The sequence below is a fragment of the Amia ocellicauda genome, chromosome 3 (assembly GCF_036373705.1).
Source record: "Amia ocellicauda isolate fAmiCal2 chromosome 3, fAmiCal2.hap1, whole genome shotgun sequence".
NCBI classification, from domain to species: Eukaryota; Metazoa; Chordata; class Actinopteri; order Amiiformes; family Amiidae; genus Amia; species Amia ocellicauda.
In genome coordinates this window covers 34,732,587-34,753,224 of record NC_089852.1, presented here as the reverse complement: position 1 = coordinate 34,753,224, position 20,638 = coordinate 34,732,587, and the positions used below count along the sequence as shown (strand labels likewise).

Below are 20,638 nucleotides of genomic sequence, written 5' to 3'. Positions count from 1 at the left end.
TAAGAATAAAAGTGAATCGATCCTACTGAGTGTATCACGATTCCTTGACTGTATGGCAGGGAATTACAAGTATGTTTGTTTTTTAATTTGATCAGTAATAGAAATTTCCAGCAAGGTTGTAAATCACCTGCATCAAGTGACATTGTTCAATAGCAAAACGAACTACATTTTCTGTTCTGCAAGGCTCTCTCCTATCCACAAGGGGGCAGCACTACTTCACTGCTGTAGAATAACTTTAAAGGTGATCCCAGAGAGACATTCTGCTGTAGGTTAGGTTTCAAACTACTGGATTGCCAAACTCTGATAAATACAGTCATACAGTGATTGAATACATTGTTTCATGCTTACTGACACAATCAGCTTCAGTATTAAAAAACTAATGAGTGATCAAGTCACAGAATTGAAAAGTTAGCTTTTATTACACAAGTGACAATGTCATAAATAACAATATACACAGAAATGAGATTGTGCAATTTCAAGCAGCATTTCCTTTATTTCACCAAATAAATTAATTTTAAAAAATCAATGATGAGAAAAATACACCCTTAGGAAATGAATAAGGGGAACATTGTTACAAATGGTCTGATGTTTTTAAATGTCCTTGAAAATAAATTGAAAATCCCCAAGTTTAAAATGTTGAAGTTACATTACAAAATGAAGAGAAAGAAAGTATTGAATTTACAATGCACCACGGCACAAAAATGCAAACCCCATTATAGATCCAGTGTGCATATTTTTTTAATAATCTTTTTGGCAGCTAGCAACACTAGAATTGTAAAGTTTCATATTGCATAATCTCCTTCATCATTAAAACAGTTCATTTCAAAGAATACAACAACACCAACACTTTGCACACACATACAGTTCCCTAACATGCCCCTCGGTTTCTTCAACAGCCCAAATGCAAAATGTAGATCTGGTGTCACTACTCTGGGACAGTATATTGACTCGTGCCATCCAGTCCCACTAAACCCGGGCCGGGCCTGAAAATGAAAGTTCTCGGGACTCCCGGGTGGCTCAACTGGTAGGAGTCCTGACATCACTGGTTCTAAAGTGGGAGTAAATGTGCAACTAGCCAAGTGCCACCAGTGTGGGATGGTCTTAAGTTGGCTAGGCTTTCCTGGGATTGTCATGCAACACTGATGCCTGTGCTTTATTGGCCACCTGTGAGCCCACGCTGTGATCAGTGGTCAGCTCCTCCCCATAATGCTGCAGCTCGGCTGTGTGCGCAGTGGGCTCTCCGTGTGGAGACATGGGACAGCTTGGCAGTGCACTGTCCAGGGGAAAAGTGTGAGATGCATTCACCACTCCTGCCCCAGCACAAGTAGGAGGGATAAAATTAAATAAATAAAAATAAAAACATCACCTCTTACACGTGTGCATTAGCACTCCCATCTTTTAAATGATAATATTAAGTGTGTTATTGACAGGTCCTGGAATGCGGTGCCTGCTTTAAATCATAATGGAGTCTCACAAAATCTCCTTTCTGTCTTTGCAGGGAAGTGATGCCTGATTGCTCCTTTATTATAATTTTTCTTTGCTTGCCAGTAACAAGGTTAGTCGATGATGATTGATAGTTACTATGTTGCTGTAATTCCATTGCATATGTGTGGTACATAAGGTAATGGTAATATTTTACATTTTAAACTATGTGAAATTATTATAATCAGGTTAATGGACAGATATTAAGCCACACCAGACTGATAAATTAACAGTATATATTATAGCTAAATGAATCATAATGCAATGAATGACACTTTATTTTCCCAATGAATTGTTTAAATATTTTCAAAAATACAAATGACATATGCTTGTGCATATGTGTGTGTGTGTGTATATATATATATATATATATATATATATATACACTCACCTAAAGGATTATTAGGAACACCTGTTCAATTTCTCATTAATGCAATTATCTAACCAACCAATCACATGGCAGTTGCTTCAATGCATTTAGGGGTGTGGTCCTGGTCAAGACAATCTCCTGAACTCCAAACTGAATGTCTGAATGGGAAAGAAAGGTGATTTAAGCAATTTTGAGCGTGGCATGGTTGTTGGTGCCAGACGGGCCGGTCTGAGTATTTCACAATCTGCTCAGTTACTGGGATTTTCACGCACAACCATTTCTAGGGTTTACAAAGAATGGTGTGAAAAGGGAAAAACATCCAGTATGCGGCAGTCCTGTGGGCGAAAATGCCTTGTTGATGCTAGAGGTCAGAGGAGAATGGGCCGACTGATTCAAGCTGATAGAAGAGCAACTTTGACTGAAATAACCACTCGTTACAACCGAGGTATGCAGCAAAGCATTTGTGAAGCCACAACACGTACAACCTTGAGGCGGATGGGCTACAACAGCAGAAGACCCCACCGGGTACCACTCATCTCCACTACAAATAGGAAAAAGAGGCTACAATTTGCACAAGCTCGCCAAAATTGGACAGTTGAAGACTGGAAAAATGTTGCCTGGTCTGATGAGTCTCGATTTCTGGTGAGACATTCAGATGGTAGAGTCAGAATTTGGCGTAAACAGAATGAGAACATGGATCCATCATGCCTTGTTACCACTGTGCAGGCTGGTGGTGGTGGTGTAATGGTGTGGGGGATGTTTTCTTGGCACACTTTAGGCCCCTTAGTGCCAATTGGGCATCGTTTAAATGCCACGACCTACCTGAGCATTGTTTCTGACCATGTCCATCCCTTTATGACCACCATGTACCCATCCTCTGATGGCTACTTCCAGCAGGATAATGCACCATGTCACAAAGGTCGAATCATTTCAAATTGGTTTCTTGAACATGACAATGAGTTCACTGTACTAAACTGGCTCCCACAGTCACCAGATCTCAACCCAATAGAGCATCTTTGGGATGTGGTGGAACGGGAGCTTCGTGCCCTGGATGTGCATCCCACAAATCTCCATCAACTGCAAGATGCTATCCTATCAATATGGGCCAACATTTCTAAAGAATGCTTTCAGCACCTTGTTGAATCAATGCCACGTAGAATTAAGGCAGTTCTGAAGGCGAAAGGAGGTCAAACACAGTATTAGTATGGTGTTCCTAATAATCCTTTAGGTGAGTGTATATACGCACTAATAACATCTGCAAAACATCTATTATATTCTACCACATGGTAACGGAGTAACTGTATTATTGCTGCCACCTACTGTTTATATATGAAAAACTGAAATGGGCTTCCAGCTCGCTACAGAACATCATGCAATTTACTCTCTTAGAGACGAGTATCATAGTCTTATAAACATTTACTACATTCAGTATGCTTGGTAATGCTGCAATTTTCCATGATTTGTCCAGGCTTATACCATGCATGTGCATTGCTTTACCATGGACTGAATGGTTGTTAATCTAGCTTCACTAAGGTGTGCTGTGCTTGTAGCTGGGAACATAGCAGTTCACTCCTGTGAGAGACCCCCATATAAGAGTAAGAGATTGTGAGGGCCTGCTCTGCTCAGATGGGACCCCCCCAGGCTCCACATCAATTCAACTGGAGGATGAGTGGAAATAAAAAAAATAAATAAAATAAAACAAACAAACTACACCAACAAATAACACAAAACCAATATAAACATAATTAATACATACAGAGCTTTAACTGCCCATTTTCAATAAATGATAAAAAAAATAACTATATATATATATATATATATATATATATACACAGTGAGGGGAAAAAGTATTTGATCCCCTGCTGATTTTGTACGTTTCCCACTGACAAAGAAATGATCAGTCTATAATTTTAATGGTAGGTGTATGTTAACAGTGAGAGACAGAATAACAACAAAAAAATCCAGAAAAACGCATTTCAAAAAAGTTATAAATTGATTTGCATGTTAATGAGGGAAATAAGTATGTGACCCCTTCGACTTAGTACTTGGTGGCAAAACCCTTGCTGGCAATCACAGAGGTCAGACGTTTCTTGTAGTTGGCCACCAGGTTTGCACACATCTCAGGAGGGATTTTGTCCCACTCCTCTTTGCAGATCCTCTCCAAGTCATTAAGGTTTCCAGGCTGACGTTTGGCAACTCGAACCTTCAGCTCCCTCCACAGATTTTCTATGGGATTAAGGTCTGGAGACTGGCTAGGCCACTCCAGGACCTTAATGTGCTTCTTCTTGAGCCACTCCTTTGTTGCCTTGGCTGTGTGTTTTGGCTCATTGTCATGCTGGAATACCCATCCACGACCCATTTTCAATGCCCTGGCTGAGGGAAGGAGGTTCTCACCCAAGATTTGACGGTACATGGCCCTGTCCATCGTCCCTTTGATGCGGTGCAGTTGTCCTGTCCCCTTAGCAGAAAAACACCCCAAAGCATAATGTTTGACGGTGGGGATGGTGTTCTTGGGGTCATTCCTCCTCCTCCAAACATGGCGAGTTGAGATGATGCCAAAGAGCTTGATTTTGGTCTCATCTGACCACAACACTTTCACCCAGTTCTCCTCTGAATCATTCAGATGTTCATTGGCAAACTTCAGACGGGCCTGTACATGTGCTTTCTTGAGCAGGGGGACCTTGCGGGCGCTGCAGGATTTCAGTCCTTCACGGCGTAGTGTGTTACCAATTGTTTTCTTGGTGACTAAGGTCCCAGCTGCCTTGAGATCATTAACAAGATGCTCCCGTGTAGTTCTGGTCTGATTCCTCACCGTTCTCATGATCATTGAAACTCCACGAGGTGAGATCTTGCATGGAGCCCCAGACCGAGGGAGACTGACAGTTATTTTGTGTTTCTTCCTTTTGCGAATAATCGCACCAACTGTTGTCACCTTCTCACCAAGCTGCTTGGCGATGGTCTTGTAGCCCATTCCAGCCTTGTGTAGGTCTACAATCTTGTCCCTGACATCCTTGGACAGCTCTTTCGTCTTGGCCATGGTGGAGAGTTTGGAATCTGATTGATTGATTGCTTCTGTGGACAGGTGTCTTTTATACAGGTAACGAGCTGAGATTAGGAGCACTCCCTTTAAGAGATGCTCCTAATCTCAGCTCGTTACCTGTATAAAAGACACCTGGGAGCCAGAAATCTTGCTGATTGATAGGGGATCAAATACTTATTTCCCTCATTAACATGCAAATCAATGTATAACTTTTTTTAAATGCATTTTTCTGTTTTTTGTTGTTGTTATTCTGTCTCTCATTGTTAAAATACACCTACCATTAAAATTATAGACTGATCATTTCTTTGTCAGTGGGCAAACGTACAAAATCAGCAGGGGATCAAATACTTTTTTCCCTCACTGTATATATATATATAGTATGTGTTTGTAGTTTTGCTCCACAGTTGTATTTTCTCAGTCCATTTACAACACCTATATAGATTAATTTAATTTTAACTGTGTAAGTAAATACAAAAGCTTCTTTAGAGCAATGTTTTTCTTTTGTTTTTTGTATTTTTTGCATGTTTTCGGTTTCCGTTGTGCTTTCCTGACCTTGGATTTCTAAGGAGTCTCTTTATTAACTCCTGCTAACAGGCCTTTATCGTGTGGTGTTCATAGGGAGCTGTTTGTGGTGTTCGGGCTTTGTGCTCACAATCCTCGGTCTGATACTCTGCTGTTGATTATGAGTTACTCTGAGAGACTATAAACACACAAACAAGAAAACCAAATCAAATTAAACTGATGTGGAATGTATCGATTTTTACATTTTTATATTCCAATGAGATGAACACTGGACATAACTTTGCAGAACTCTTTACAGAGAACTGTGACAAACTGTGACATCAATTCAGTGATGAGAAAGCTCTCCAATAAAGCTTAATCAAACACAGGAGGGAAGAGGATCTGTGACAAATGGAAATATTTTAAATCTCACAGGCATTATTTACATCCCCCTCAAATGTGACATCTGGAAGTATTTGGAAGACTTCTGTTTTAAAACTAAATCTCATGTAAACTTACACGAAGACACTACGAGAGGTCTTGTTGTGTTTTTAAAAAACAAACAAACAAACAAAAAATAACTCAGAGTGAACTGCTGTGAGCCCCCCCCCATATGCTGGAGAGCCCAAGTGACTATGCGTTGTCTATTTGATGTCTTTTAAATATTGTTTTTAAATAAGGTCCATATATAGTGATAAGATTAATAAGCCAAGCTTTAGAAACGCAGTCTCATGTCCTCTTAGCAATCAGCTTCGTAGCCCCTTTATCATTTGGTACTAATTAATGCGATGATGTCATCTGGCTCCAGAGAACGACACGGTGGAGAAATGCTGACTCAGGCATCGCTTCTGCAGCCTAAACACCCGCGTTCCTGCTGTATCGGCAATGCAAGGCGAGCGGGGAAGGTTTGTCCTCAAACGTGTTCCCCAGGTTCAAACAAGATTTATTGCAGGCTGCAAAAACGGCTGATGCAAAACAGATTACAAATAACGTGAGTGTGTTTTTTTAATGTACCGAGGGAAAAACGTTGTCAGGAGAACAAGAGATTGGGTTTAGTGTTTAGTTCCTGTTACGGGCAACACGCAGAGCAAGCAGAGATGCATGGGAACCCGTTGAACAGTACTGACGTGCTCTGAGATTTTACATTCAGTCGGATAAAGAGTTCTTAGTTTCCGTTCCCTTTTTTCTCTGCGAGCTCTGAAGTGCTGCTTTCTCGGCTTGGCTTACGGTTCTCGTCCTCCTCCTCTCCCCCATGGTTCGGTGTGCTCAGTCTTGCGTGGCGCTGCGAATCTCTCAGCTGCAGGGAAGCGCACAGCTCAGTGAAGTCTGGCTCTGACCTCTGACCTCTGCTCCTGTGGCACTGCCCCGGCTGGGCAGAGGTGAGGTGCAGCGCTCTCCGTGTCTGGTGCGGCACCCAAAACTGAGCACATCCCCACGGCTGGCATCCATCACAAATACGACCTGAGGTGAGCCGGGACAGCGTGATCAGGGAAGAAATATATTGCCAGATTGTCACCTCATTCGGATCATTTAACAAAAAAATTTATATATAAAAAATATATATATACATAATTATATTTTCTGCCCCTTTAAAAATGCAAACATTTGTCTCCCAACAGTTTAGATCAAATCTTCTACCCTGTATATGTAACTTGACAGTGTTTATTTCCTTTGTGAAGCAGAGGTACTCACAGGCTGACGTCTCCATGCTTTACACCTCCACCTTCACATCTGTAAACCCCTGTCTGCCTTCGTTCACCAGCGTGGGCTTTTCTGTCCTGGTGTGCCAGACCAGTACCTGCACAAAAACAAAGGAGAGTTAGCAACGTTACTGTGGCTAGGATGTACGAGTGTTTAATTTTTGGTCTCCTTGACTTCAAAACGGTATTCAAGCTTTGCCCCATACCTAGAGATATGTTGGATTACCATGTTATACCAAGAGGGTGAGAAAACAGGGACAGGCCTCTCAGTCCCCCGCTCTGTCACCCGATAGGGTAGGGATCTAATTTTAGCTTCCGAAATCTTGAGAGGGAGTGACAAAGTCAACCAGCGCACACGGGTTCCAGCACGGCCAAGAAAGAAGATACTACAGAGGATACAAAAAGGACCCGACCTCGGATGAGTAAGATAATCAAAGTAGGAAAGTGTGGCAGCACAGGGAAGTGTGCATCTGGCTCACATTGCCAGGATGTTTTTTGTTTTATTTTTCTCTCCAAATGTCGTCAGTTGTTGGCTTGAATTCTCAGGGAAGATTGAGTCTCACACCCACAAACCAGAGCCTCTGTCTTCACTGAAACAGGTTTAAAATGGGATATAGTTGGTTTTTGATTGGAGAACTCAGATCAGCAGATGGCCTTAAATGGTTTTTAATTAACCTGCTCTAAACTCTTTATATCGCCGGGATCTTCTGCTGTTCACAAAAGCCTTTGTGTTGCCAGTGCTGTTGCTGAAATACCTCTAATTAATATGAACTGTGCAACACTTAATAAATAGTAAGTGTAAAGCACTTATGTCAATGTTCGTCATATCAGAATACAGCTTTCAATATGAAGTCATGCCCTCCAGATTCAAAGTTTTCATGCAACTCCTGGGTATAATTACTTTACTTTTTGGTATTGTAACACCACACTGTACATTACAATAGAGATGACTTTAACTTTGATTAATATGCATTGGACTGGGTGCTCACTAGACCTGAAAATGCTGTGTCAGTGTAGGCCTGCAGCCTCGACGAAACAACGCTTCATGTTTAATGTATACCTGATTAAACAGGCATTCACAGCTAGGGTGTTAAACAGCTCAGAGTGTGATCTGGAAGGCACTAGACCCCTGTCTGCATTCCAAATGAGAGGTGGAACATAGAACAACAAAGAATACATCATTTTAGAAATAATTGTAATAATAATAATAATAATAATAATAATAATAATAATAATAATAATAATAATAATTCCAACAATGCAACAGCTGTTACAGTTCACTGGTATGTGTCACTGCTAGCTTTAGTTCATTTTGATTCTGACGTTTTTGTTCCAGAATAACTGTATCCTTTAAGTTAATTATCTGTCTGTAGGGATGAAGCGATGGAAGAGTCTGAATTAAAGAATGATGCAGAGTCTTTGGAATTGTGAAGGCAAAATGAAATCGGTCTATTTGAGCACTTCATGTATCTTAAAACATCTTAAGTCGAAACAATGTAACAAAAAGCATTATATATATATATATATATATATATATATATATATATTTAATTTAATCTTGTGGTAGAAAATTGGCTGTGAACTGTCTGCAGGTGGATGGATTAAGTGTGTATAATATTACATTTTTGTAAGCGTTATCCTACAAAAACTGTACCATAGGTAACCTTGATATTCAGAAAACTAAAAATAATGCAAGAATTAACAACGTATCTCCTCTAATTATTACTTTGATTAGCGGTAGAATCTAATCTTAAACACCGAAGGTTCCCTTGGGTTAAGCCTGGCATTAAGGCTTATTAGTTAATGCAGTATTCAAAGTGTGAGATATCTCCACACTTTGATGTTTGAGATCCAAATATCTATAATTCTTTAGTGGACAAAGGCCTATTCATCTTCAGTGAGGAGGGGGGGTGGTGCCTGACCTTGGTGCAGTTGGCAGCTTTGGGTTCCAGTTCGGCCATGGTCACCAGGTCCTTCAGCAGACTGGTCTCCTGGTAGCCACCCTTGACTCCGTTCAGCTGGAAGTTGGCCTGAGGCCTCATGAGCACTAATCGGATGTTGATGGCGAATCCGGCCATGTCGATGGCAAAGGGACGGTTGGGGTCGAACACGGTTTTCCAGCCCACCACCTTCCCGCCGCTGACTTTTGGGGCCTCGTATCTCAGCCCCCCCACGAAAGCCACAGGCCAGACAGACACCTTCTGTGTGTACCTCATCTGGAAACAGAAACAGAACGCAACTGTCACAGTTTTCATCGCACAACACTCGACTCTGCTTCCTGTCACTGCTGGGGGGATGGGGCATCATATGTATATTCTATTGCAAGCATTGATGACTTTTAAATCATTTAAAGGAACGAAAACAACGAATGGTCTGCAATTTACATGGCAAACGATAAAGATGATTGCTGAAGGTCAATGAAGTCGCTCTCCTTTTGGTGAGTTTCAGAAACTGCTGAAAAGTGTGACATCACTGTCTTAAAACAATTAACAAACTGGGCTGACATTATTAAACATTCCTGGCCAATGCTGAACTAGAACAGTCTACTTATGAAAACAGGTCACTCTGGTAATAATATTCTCGGCTACGGACTCCAAGGTGCCATGTGAGCTCTAAAATTAACTCCCCCTAGATGCTTCTGCTATTCCCAATTTACGGTTAGATAACTTTAATAAATCCTCTGGTCGCTGGTGGGACGCATACCTCTTCGAACAGCTCCAGGCTGTAGGTGTTGTCGTCGTCGGCGAAGTACACCACCCCTTGCAGGGAGTCGTTGAGCACTAGGTTGTCCCTCAGCCAGCGCAGCCCCAGGTTCCTCTGCAGGGTCCCCCGGGGCGTGTGGGTGGATGACTTGGCCAGGCCGATCCTGACGCTCTTGGGGCTCTCCACGTGGATGTGGGTGAAGTTCAGACCGCTCCTCTCCAGCACCAGGGCCACCAGGTTGGTCCTCCGGGGCGAGTCCTCCACCACGATCCAGTAGAGGTTCTGGACGTGCAGGAAGGTGTTGGCCAGCCGGGTCAGTTCTGCCTTCTGCACTGGCCTCGTGTAGGTGGGCGTTATGATGTAGATGGTGGGCAGCAGCCGGGACCAGCCAGGTGGGCGGGAGTACACATATCTGGGCGGCGGCGGCTGTGGGGGGATGGTTGTCTGCTGGTGGACGCACGGGGCATGCTCCTCTCGGGGCTGGGTGGAGTTGACGAGCGGCTGGAGGCTCCTGGCGCTGCGGTTCTCATATGTCTCTTCTGCACAGAGGAAGGAGAGGAGCAGGAGTAAAAACATTTATGATATTAATAAAAATATCATCATCATCATTGTCTCCGTTGGCAGCTTGGTAAAATTACATCTTGCTTTACAGAGTAAGATTAAAGACTCTAATGAGCCCTTCAGTGCACAGTCAACCCCACTGAGACCAGCACAGACCATGGGCACCATTGGGAAGCCGCCTCTGGGACAGGCTGGTACCCCAATCCAGCAGAAAGGGATTTCAATGTAAGCACTGAGCGCTGCTTGCATTGAAATCCCTGTCTGCTGGATTGGGGTGGCATTAGCATAGCAGAACTTGAGACAGAAGCACATCAGGACAGAAAAGCATGGGGCACATCTGATTTAAGCATGAGAAGAGTTACCTCCTGTCCCTAAAATCAGCAGATTAAATATTCGCCCACAAAACCTACCAAAACACTCCAGTTTCCTCAAACAGCTATGTCTTTAACTTGCTGGATAAAAATGACAAAGGGGGACTACAAATCTCATTTTAAAAAAAAAGGTTTTCCTGTCAGGGTGCTCAGTAGAAACTGCCGATTTCTGCTTGAGACGCCCCTTTGTGCTATATGCAGTGTGACGGCTAATTTATTTCCAATACATTTTTTTTGTTTTTTTGCTGACCTTTTTATTTCAAACACTCAGAGGCATTTCTGGAGCATTCAGACAAGACTGTACAGTTAGACACACAACAGCCCTCAGTCTGACTTCCACCTCTGACCCTACTGGCTACTGCGAGGTTTCTCTGTCCTTTCACATGCTTACTGCGCAGGATCGTGAGGTAGCGAGTGGCCGGGTTCTGGTGCCAGATGCTGAGCAGGATGGTCCAGGGCAGCACTATGAACAGCGTGGTGAGAATGTTCCTTCTTCTCGGCATATTGCAGGATGCGCAGGGCCTCGTCTCATCTCCTCGACACTACCTGTGATTAAGCAGGAAAGAGCGCAGTTACACCAGGGAGCAAGTAGGAAGTGTTGGCCCAGGGCACCAAACAGTAGAAGTGGAGAAAACGGTGATTGAATGGAACAGGCTGCATGGTGAAACTGGGTGATATTTATCTATTCATCCTCCACGTCGTCTCACAGTCAAAACCCACTAGAAAACAAACTGGTTGTTACCAGTGCAATCGAATTTTGCCCAGTTTAATGAATCACATGAATGTGAATGAAAGGGAGATACATCATTAATTTTCCTGAAGAATAATTCACAAAGGGGCACTGGCTTCAAACATTTGACTCTGTTGAAAGAACTCAGTTTTAAAAAGAAAAGAATGAAATGAGACTGACATCTCCCTTTTTGTCTTCATATGAAGCTACTATCAAACACACTGCAGCCTATGGGCTTGTATAAATGGTCCATCCCTATAAGAGGTTAGATACATATTTTTCATTCACAGCATATTCGGGATGTTCTGAAGACAACTTCCACAGAGCCATTATTAGACTGACAGATGCACATCATTTATATCTATATCAATATAACTCTGAGCTTATTAGATATAATCCCAACCATCACATGGATGTAATGAAGTTAACACAGCTATTGATGGATGTCTGCAATATGTTGGCTTCAGCCTTTTTAATTTTATTTTTTTCCCCACCTCAAATTATAGCTCTTACAGTTAATTCCTTCTATCAATCTCTGGTTTACAAGTGTACTGTAGAGTTTCATAGCCTGTGTAAACACAGAGGGCCAAGGAGGACATGATGTCTGGAGAAAGCTCTGTCCTGTGTCATGCCGCACAAGGTTTACACTGAGCTGTCTTCTTCTGCTCGTCCATATTGAAATTCAGAAGGAATGCAAAGCAGACGGTGTTTGGGTCATTAATGCATTTTGTTTATCACTGTCCATGTGTGAGGAAAATCAAACAACCCCAGTGGAAGAATAAAGCTCTGTCCCCTTTGATTTTAATTTTCCAAGGCAGAGAATCTCTTCTGTCTAGAACGGAGATGGTGACAAGGGTAGAAGTAGAAGAGTAGAAGTGTTCGAGACTCTGTGAGGAACTGGAAGAGTCAACCCAGCTGACTTCCAACACACGAAAATGAGGACACAAGTGGACCCGAAAAGGAAGTGCTTTACAGAATTTACAGGAGGCACCCTTTACACAAAGAGTTTTGGGAGTCTGGAACAAGTTACCCAATCACATTCATGGCCGAGACACAAGATACCCAGCATGAGTCAGGTAAGCCCAACGGTCTTCTCTCATTTGTAATTTCCCCTGTTTTCCTGTGCTCTAATACCAAAAGCTAGACCAGAAAATGTTGTACCTCTTTGTTCAACAGGAATAAAGCAAAGAACATCTGAAAATTGAACGAACAAACATACCAACAACAAGCCAAAACACAATTATATAAATAAACACGGAAACAAACAAACACAAAAAACGGCTAGGTACTTCAAAGCCCTGTAGCATTCCTGTTTCCCACTGGTTGTACAGCTGGTAAAAAAAAAAAAAAAAAAATCATTGACCTTCATTTAAAAATAGAGCCGAGGCAGACTCTGCCAGGCTAAATTTCTCAGCAGGTGGGGCTGACGGTGGTTGCAGATACCTAAGTTACTCGGAAGTAGGTCTAGCGCTCCCAAAACAATCCAGCAAAGTTGTAGAATAGGCGGCCGAACTGGAAAACATACAACACATATACGTTTATATTTTCAAACAAATGTACGGATGTATATGTCTGTTTGCCCATCTACCTATTTAGGTATCTATTTATCATTTATCATTTTTTTCTCCTATCACTCTTTTAGCTTGTCGTTCTCTGTCTTTTCCTCCAGCAACACGCAGAGAGACTTCCTATCAAGGCCACAGAGTGTTTGCTTAGTCATGAAGTCTGGAGCCAGGAGGCTGTTCGGCCAGGAGCACACACTGAGTCTTGGTCCCCGGGCCTGCAGCTCTGAGCAAAGGGCAGGCTCCGGGGCCATGAGCACAGACTGCGGGAGTCTGGAGCTGAATCAAAGGGAACGAGGAGGTTTCCTCATCAGAGAAGGTGGATTGAGAGTATTGAGTTAAACACACACACACACACACACACACAACTACAGGCAGATTTTCATTCTCAAAGCTTGTCACCACAGTAAAACCTGATCTCAATTGTTTATCTAAAGTTATTGTAAATTATTCTAGTAACTGACAAGACAGCATAGTTATGGGAACTTTAAATCTCTGAAATACATTTTGCACTCTCTTGTTTATTTTTAAGAAAATTGCAAAAATTCACAAGAAGTGAGATCAGTCCAGGCATTACTCAAACAGAAGCCTCCATCAACACTGTGGGTTTTGTCTTATCAGCCTATTTTATTGATAAGACATGTTGAAATGTGTTCCTCTTTCTTATGCTTTTGACCTAAATATTATTGCTGAGTAACACCACTCCCCCGGCTCCAGATGATAAAAAAGCTGCACTCTCAGAAGTAAAGCTTTTGTGTCTCTTTACTAAGGTTTTTTTAATTACAGAGCGTTTTTACTTTCCAGCATTGATAAGAGGCCAGCCTGTAGTGACAGAGACCTCCATATGGAATAGAAAACACTACCAACAATAGAGAGGAGCTGGAATAAACAGAAAATGTGACAACGGATTGATTTTACATGTAGATAAAATTACAACAATATAAATTATACATATGCATGAATTTGCCCATCATTTATTGCATTTCTAAACGCATAAGTAATTCAACTCAAACTTTTCAAAGTTACATCTGGATATGAGTACGAAAGCCTCAAATAAGATCAAATGAAATCTGCAATAATGATACGATTGGCGATGCTCAGATAAGGGTTCTTCTCCTAAAGCCTGGTTTTATTAATATAATGTAATTTCTTTTATAGTATCGGATATGGCCTGCTTAGTAAGGGCATTTGAAATGCCACCTTAAAAAAGCTGAATATCAGAATTCAACAAGGAGTTGTCAAGAATGTGCCATGGGAGATCTGTGACAACAAAGGTCAAATTTAATTTTGGAGGAGTGGAGGAAAAAAAATCTTAAATCGAGACATCTGAGATAATTCTGACATTATGAATAGGCGCGGGGGTGCTGTTCTAATTGCACAACTCGTCTCAACCTCTTAGCCACTGCAAATCATCCGCAACTTTTTTTAATGAAATAATGCCAAATTCCTAAATTGTACTTATTATGATATTTTCAAAAACACAAAATAAAATAAATTGATTGATTTGAATATGGAAAATAATTGCATGAAAGCATAGTAACACATAATACTTACAAAATGGATAAATACAAATAACTCAAGACAAGCAACCTCATTTTCAGGCTTTTATTTCATAAAGAATTAAACAAAACAAAAAAAACCAAACAAACAAAGCTTTGTGTAGACTCCACAGTGTAATTCAGTGCTAACCCCTGATTGCAATATTGCACTGATGATGCTATCATATCCCTCTTTATTTCAAAGTGCTTTGACAGCCATCTCCACTGAAATAAAACAACTACTAATTTAGCCACAGCTAATTACATTTGTTGGAAAATAAGTATATGAGAAGGTCTAACATTCAATTACTGCCAGCTAATGAATGACCCCACACCGCCCAGGAGCACTGCAACTGAGAATTAAAATAATTAAAACTATTTTATACTGAGCTGTCAACTTAACAATTAATAACAATGTGCTATTGAAATGTGAAGCCCTATATTGTTTTTTATTACTTCACTATATGTAGTTTAAAGCCTGGATTTTCAGCTGCAGAGCAGTTCTTGTACACAGTGACACAAATGGTTACACAAAAATGAACAGGGAGCAACTAAAAAACAACCACTTAAAAAAACAAATAATATGTATTGGCCGGCCAACACATGACAGACACATGTAGTAATCTTACAGAAAAAAAAAAACTGTGGAAAAATAACTAAAGAAAATAGGAAAATATGTTGTAATCTGCAGAATGAATAGTTCCAATAATCTGGGTGGAAAATATGAAGAGAGCACAACACAGCATTGCAGTGACCTCACAATTGCAGATCCAAGAAGTCTCTGGCTCACTGTCTTTTCGGAGAGCTAAATCACAAAGTCCTAACACCATGTGTAAAGTGTAAGGCCTGTGAAAAACATTTGCTGATTCCTTTGAAATTGCAAACTCGGGTTACTAAACCACAATTCATGCCCACAACTACACATGAATTACATAACAATATAAATATAAATATCTGCCCATACATTTGCTAATATATATATATATATATATATATATATATTTTTATTATTTGACACGTGTGATGACAGGGAGCAATATTATGTATGGAACCTTTTGTGCATTTTTTTAAGGGAGATTGTACAGGTCTTGAAGAAGTAGAGTCATAAAACAAACATGCATTATTAAATATAATAATAATTTACTAAGCCACTTATTCCCCCCTCTATGATGGATATCGCTATACTGCAATAACAGGCACATTAACAGAATGCGTTCTGCAATTAGTCTAACCGAGTGCTTATAATAATAATAAAGCAAGAAACACTGCACCAAGGGTAATGTTGAAGCCCTGAAAAAACTAAAGCAGATTGACAGGGAGTCAAATCAAAGTCATAATTAATGGCTTAGAGATAAAGCTACACTGTATTTCTTTGTGCATTTGTAGGAAAGGAATGCAGTTAAAAGAGATTTAAGGGACTACATAAATAGGGAAATAATTTTATATGAATGATTCAAATGTACTTAGGAAATATTTATGTCTTTAATGTTTTATATGTATAATAAATATACATTGCTTAACTGCTCTCTGCTACATATAAATGCTATCTTTCTCTTGTCGATGTTAAAATGAGAGCAATAAGAAACCCAGTGTAAAAAATACCCCAAATATAAATGTTAACAAAATGATTCTTCAAAAAATGTTGTATTTTATTTACAATAGTTTGTGGACAAATTACCTTTTTGGATATGCAAGGAAACATAAAGTAATTGTAACTATAATAATAAGTCATTAACTAGGGTTAGAAATATACATTGACTGAATTTATGTCTCTACAGAAGTCCAAAGCAAAGGGAGATTATGTAACAGTGAAGAAAAGTTACTTGCTTTGAACTGTGAACTTTCAGTTTTTTACCACTAGTCTCCTACAGAAATGTCTCTACAGTGGCGTTAGTCACTGCCTTAGTCAGCTACATAAAGAACATTATATTCACTTTTTTATATATATTACCTCACCCCTCAAGGTAACCATGAAAACAAATAAATAAAAAAGTAATAATTAAAAGAAGTAAAGTGACACAACTTTTTGGGGAATGACAATTATCAAAGATAGGGATCATCGCATTGTATGACATCTGTCTTTCCTGAAAACATTACGATGATATGGATTCTACACAGCCACTCCCTATTTATGTATAATACAGTTGAAACTGGTTGAAAGTCAACAACAAAATATTAAATTTGGTTGGCATTACAGGACTTACAATACAGCTTTTAAGGCCAAAGTACTGTTAGGAATTTCTTGTCATTTTCAGCACTTACCTCATATTCATATTTCGTGGATTCCACAATGTTACTGCTCTTGACATAACAGAAGATAAAGGCAATGCAATGCAATAATACATCTAAACAAAGAGTGGCATAGCTTTACAAAATCCTCAGCGCAGTCTGAAATCTCATAAATGAAATGTTACTGCAGGCAGAGCTACAGAAACTATTCAGGAATCGTACAATTTAAGTTTGTTCTCTGTATTTCTAGATCCTGCCGATTCTGCAAAACATGACTATTCCTTGCAACAAGATGATAATCTGAATCAAAAGACTGGGTGCAAAATGAACAATTCCATGTTGTGTAGTTTCCCCTGACCCTCCCCTCCATTTACAGCCACGTTGTCTGACTAGCAGTTGCTAACAATGGCGTTTTATTAAAAAAGAGGTCAGGAGACTTAGATTGTTTCTGCTGAAACAAAGGAAATGCTTTCTTCACTTGCTGTTAAAGTGATCTGAATTCTAAACACATTTCTAAATTAAATGTGTTGTCCTGGTTCTGATCTTGATGTAGTGCAAATGAAAATGGAGCATAAGTGTGTCTTCAAGAAAGCAGGCAGAGTTTAAACATTGCTGGGAAAGCAAATCAAATTAAATACAGTCAATACACACATACATACATACATACATACATACATACATACATACATAAAATAAATACAGAAGGTTTGAATTATTTATTCTCCCTGTCTTTCAGACAGTGGGACATCAGTGCAACCCCAGGCACAGACACTTCTCTACTGCAAAATTAAAACAGAGCCTTGAGGACATTACTTTTGTTTTAATAAGTGAATTAAATAATAAAATCCTCTTCAGTAATGTCATGCATTCGTTGCCGACAATCATAATTTATTATTCTTATTTTTATGTGCTACCACATTCAGGCTGCTTATGGCTTTGTGTAATTACTGCACCTCACGCCCATTAATCGAATTCCCTGCAATGGCCAGTTGCAAGCACAGCCATCTTCTCTACAGTCTCTTGACCTTCAGACTTCGAAATGTCAAACCATTGTCTGACCCCTGGGTTTCACCCCTGGTCCTGGAGCACCTGTGAGGCTGTGGATTTTTACTCCACTTGAGTACCTTATTAATTCACACAAGTATTTTAGTAACCTACTTAATTACTGTATTTTTAAGACTGTGACTTCAAGCTACATCTGACATCTCACAAGGACTATGAAATTGCTTATGATTTAAAATCTAATAGCAAATCAACCTTTCTAATTACAAAAATATTTCCATTAAAGATTCAATTAAATAAGTAACTGAGCAATCATTTGGACAGAGCCTAGCAGGGCTGGTGTAGGAGCTTGAACTTTATAACATGACAGGATATCATTCTAGAATTAATTTTCTCATTGGTCACTATGTTTTCTCTATAAAGGATCTGTGTAGATGTCCTTACATTAACTGAGAATCATTTCCATTATGGATAAGCTTGACTGCTCTAGCTGTGCAGATCAATACAAATATTCTGTGACCTGGCTGTGAATCTCTATAGAACATTTATTAATTCAGTCTATTTTCTGGGGCAACAGAAGAACAAACACAAACTAATTTATGTTCTTCTCCAGTGAGCAAAACCTTGTAATTGACGCCATAATCCCAGGAAAAGAGGGTAAACCATATTAAGTGTAGTAATCCCCTTGGATAACCGAAAAGGGCATCTCAAAATACACATATAGGCTACATACTTACATTATACATAATTTCTCAAATACAGGTGAACACACACACATTTCAGATTCATTCTATATATTCTATAAATGCATGCAAAATGTCTCAATACTGCTATGTAGGCTATAGATTAACTGAAACAAATTTACAAAACCAACAGTAACACAACATAAAATATAAGCATTTTGATCTTTAATCCAGTATGATAATATGTTATCCTAATCCTTCAGCTACAAAAGAACAGACCTGACCTGCAGAACTCTAATCTCTGAGATTACAATTGATTTCATATTACAGTGTCAAGTGCCTTTGGTCTAGACAAAAGTTGTCACAACGGAGACTTCCTTAAATTTCCTTCCATCAGACAGCTGGGTTTGCGTTGTAAAACTGAAACTAAACAAGCAATAAAACATACTATGGGCTAAATAACTAAGTGAGCACAAAGTGGGGACTTCTTAATGAAGTTTGAATGCACACTACCTTAACGACACAATCATTGCTTACATAGCTTTTAAAGTTTTGCTTAATTCATGAAATAAAAGTGCACAGTATCCATAAATATCTCAAGGTAGTCAAGGTAACCGGCTCCTCACTAAGCCATTAATTAATTGATTACCTAGAAAAAACATTCTGCAAGCAACACCGGTCCATAAAGACTGGGGAACCGATGCGCATATTGCTTCTCTCTATGTCCTCCTTTTCCTTCCCAAAGCCAAGTCTGTTTTTCATTGATGCACTGGATGTGCTTCATCGCCAAACACATCTTCAGCACGAACATCCAACCAAGACCCTTTGTGCAGGTATGATGACACAGCCAATGCAACAATGATAATACAGAGCTAGCCAGACATGCACACCATGCGCGCATCCGTGCATGTGCAGCAGGACTAAAATGCAATCACATTTGTAAATAGCTTTAACATGCACGATATAACAATCAAACAACAGAAATCATAAAGACTCTCAAAACATCTGAAATGAAAGCTCTGCCCATTGCAAGGATATTACATCGCTTGGTAAAGTGATAATACCTGTCCGCAAGCAGTGCTGAAATGGATTCTAACAGGTGTTCAACCATTGCCTTTCAAAACTACAGAAGCACATTTGCGCAAACCTGGAGTTCCCATCACAGAAGTGCAGTAGACTTGAGCAACCCAAATATTCAAAGACTACAACATGAAAAAGCTGGATTAGTTGATTTAGTTATCGTGTGCTTTGGGTAGACAGACGCACACAACATCACATTCATCCAACAATAATGTGAATTCATCTACACACACATGGCCAAACGGGAGGTAGGGTGCACACGGATCATAGATATGGATATCAAACTTACCTATTGTGCGCATTCTCTTGAATCATCTTTGCGTTTGGTGGTTTTTCAAAAACATTCAAACTTAGCAGGACCAAAGCATTTGCAGAGATTACCCGACACAAATAAAAGAATAAAAAGCAAAGTTTTGTTCTGGTTGTTTTCAGGTAAGAAAACGAAGTTAGAGTGAGTGGTCAGCGATGCAGGAGCCTCACGGCGGTCTAGATCCTCTGAGCTGTGGAAAGCTTGAGCTGGCACCTTTCAGCAAGCCAACATGTCCATTAGAGAAACGTCTCTCCTACGAGGGAAGGGGCAGCGAGACTGCAGCCGAATGAGCTCAAGCACACATGCACACGGCATACAGGGATACAGCCGCTTCTTGAACTGACAGGGAGCTCAGATGGTGTGAATCCTGTGCGGCATGCCAGCGGTGGGAAATGCAGAATCTGTTGCAGATCGTCTGTAGGGTGAACAACCCCCCCTAAGCCTATTAGATTTGAGAACAACGCAGGGAAGATAGCAATTGGCTGCTTGCCAACCCTTCCTTACACTCCAATGAAATCATACTTTGTATTAGCTGGCAATAATAATAATAATAATAATAATAATAATAATAATAATAATAATAATAATAATAATAATAATAACATTGTGGATAATTACTTTTCAACACCTACTTTTAGTAAAGTTATTATCAAACCCACTGCAAGCACCTCAAAGGAGTTTTCCCCCTCCATTAGTCTCTAAATCACAGAAATGGACTCACTCCAAGCTACTAGTTGTCAATCACAGTTTACTGTAATGTAATAATAATAATAATA

General features: G+C 40.0%; 1 protein-coding gene across 1 annotated transcript; it reads right to left on the bottom strand.

Moving 5' to 3' along the window:
* Positions 1–5,213: 5,213 nt before the first annotated feature.
* Positions 5,214–20,227, bottom strand: LOC136746560 (galactosylgalactosylxylosylprotein 3-beta-glucuronosyltransferase 1). The gene is made up of 6 exons (XM_066699139.1): positions 19,842–20,227; positions 11,120–11,274; positions 9,797–10,335; positions 9,016–9,309; positions 7,086–7,191; positions 5,214–6,854 (listed from the first exon to the last, which is right to left on the bottom strand). Exons 2-5 carry the CDS (start codon positions 11,229–11,231, stop codon positions 7,105–7,107), a joined length of 1,032 nt encoding a protein of 343 aa, XP_066555236.1. The 5' UTR covers positions 11,232–11,274; positions 19,842–20,227; the 3' UTR covers positions 5,214–6,854; positions 7,086–7,104.
* Between the last annotated feature and the right edge of the window lie 411 nt (positions 20,228–20,638).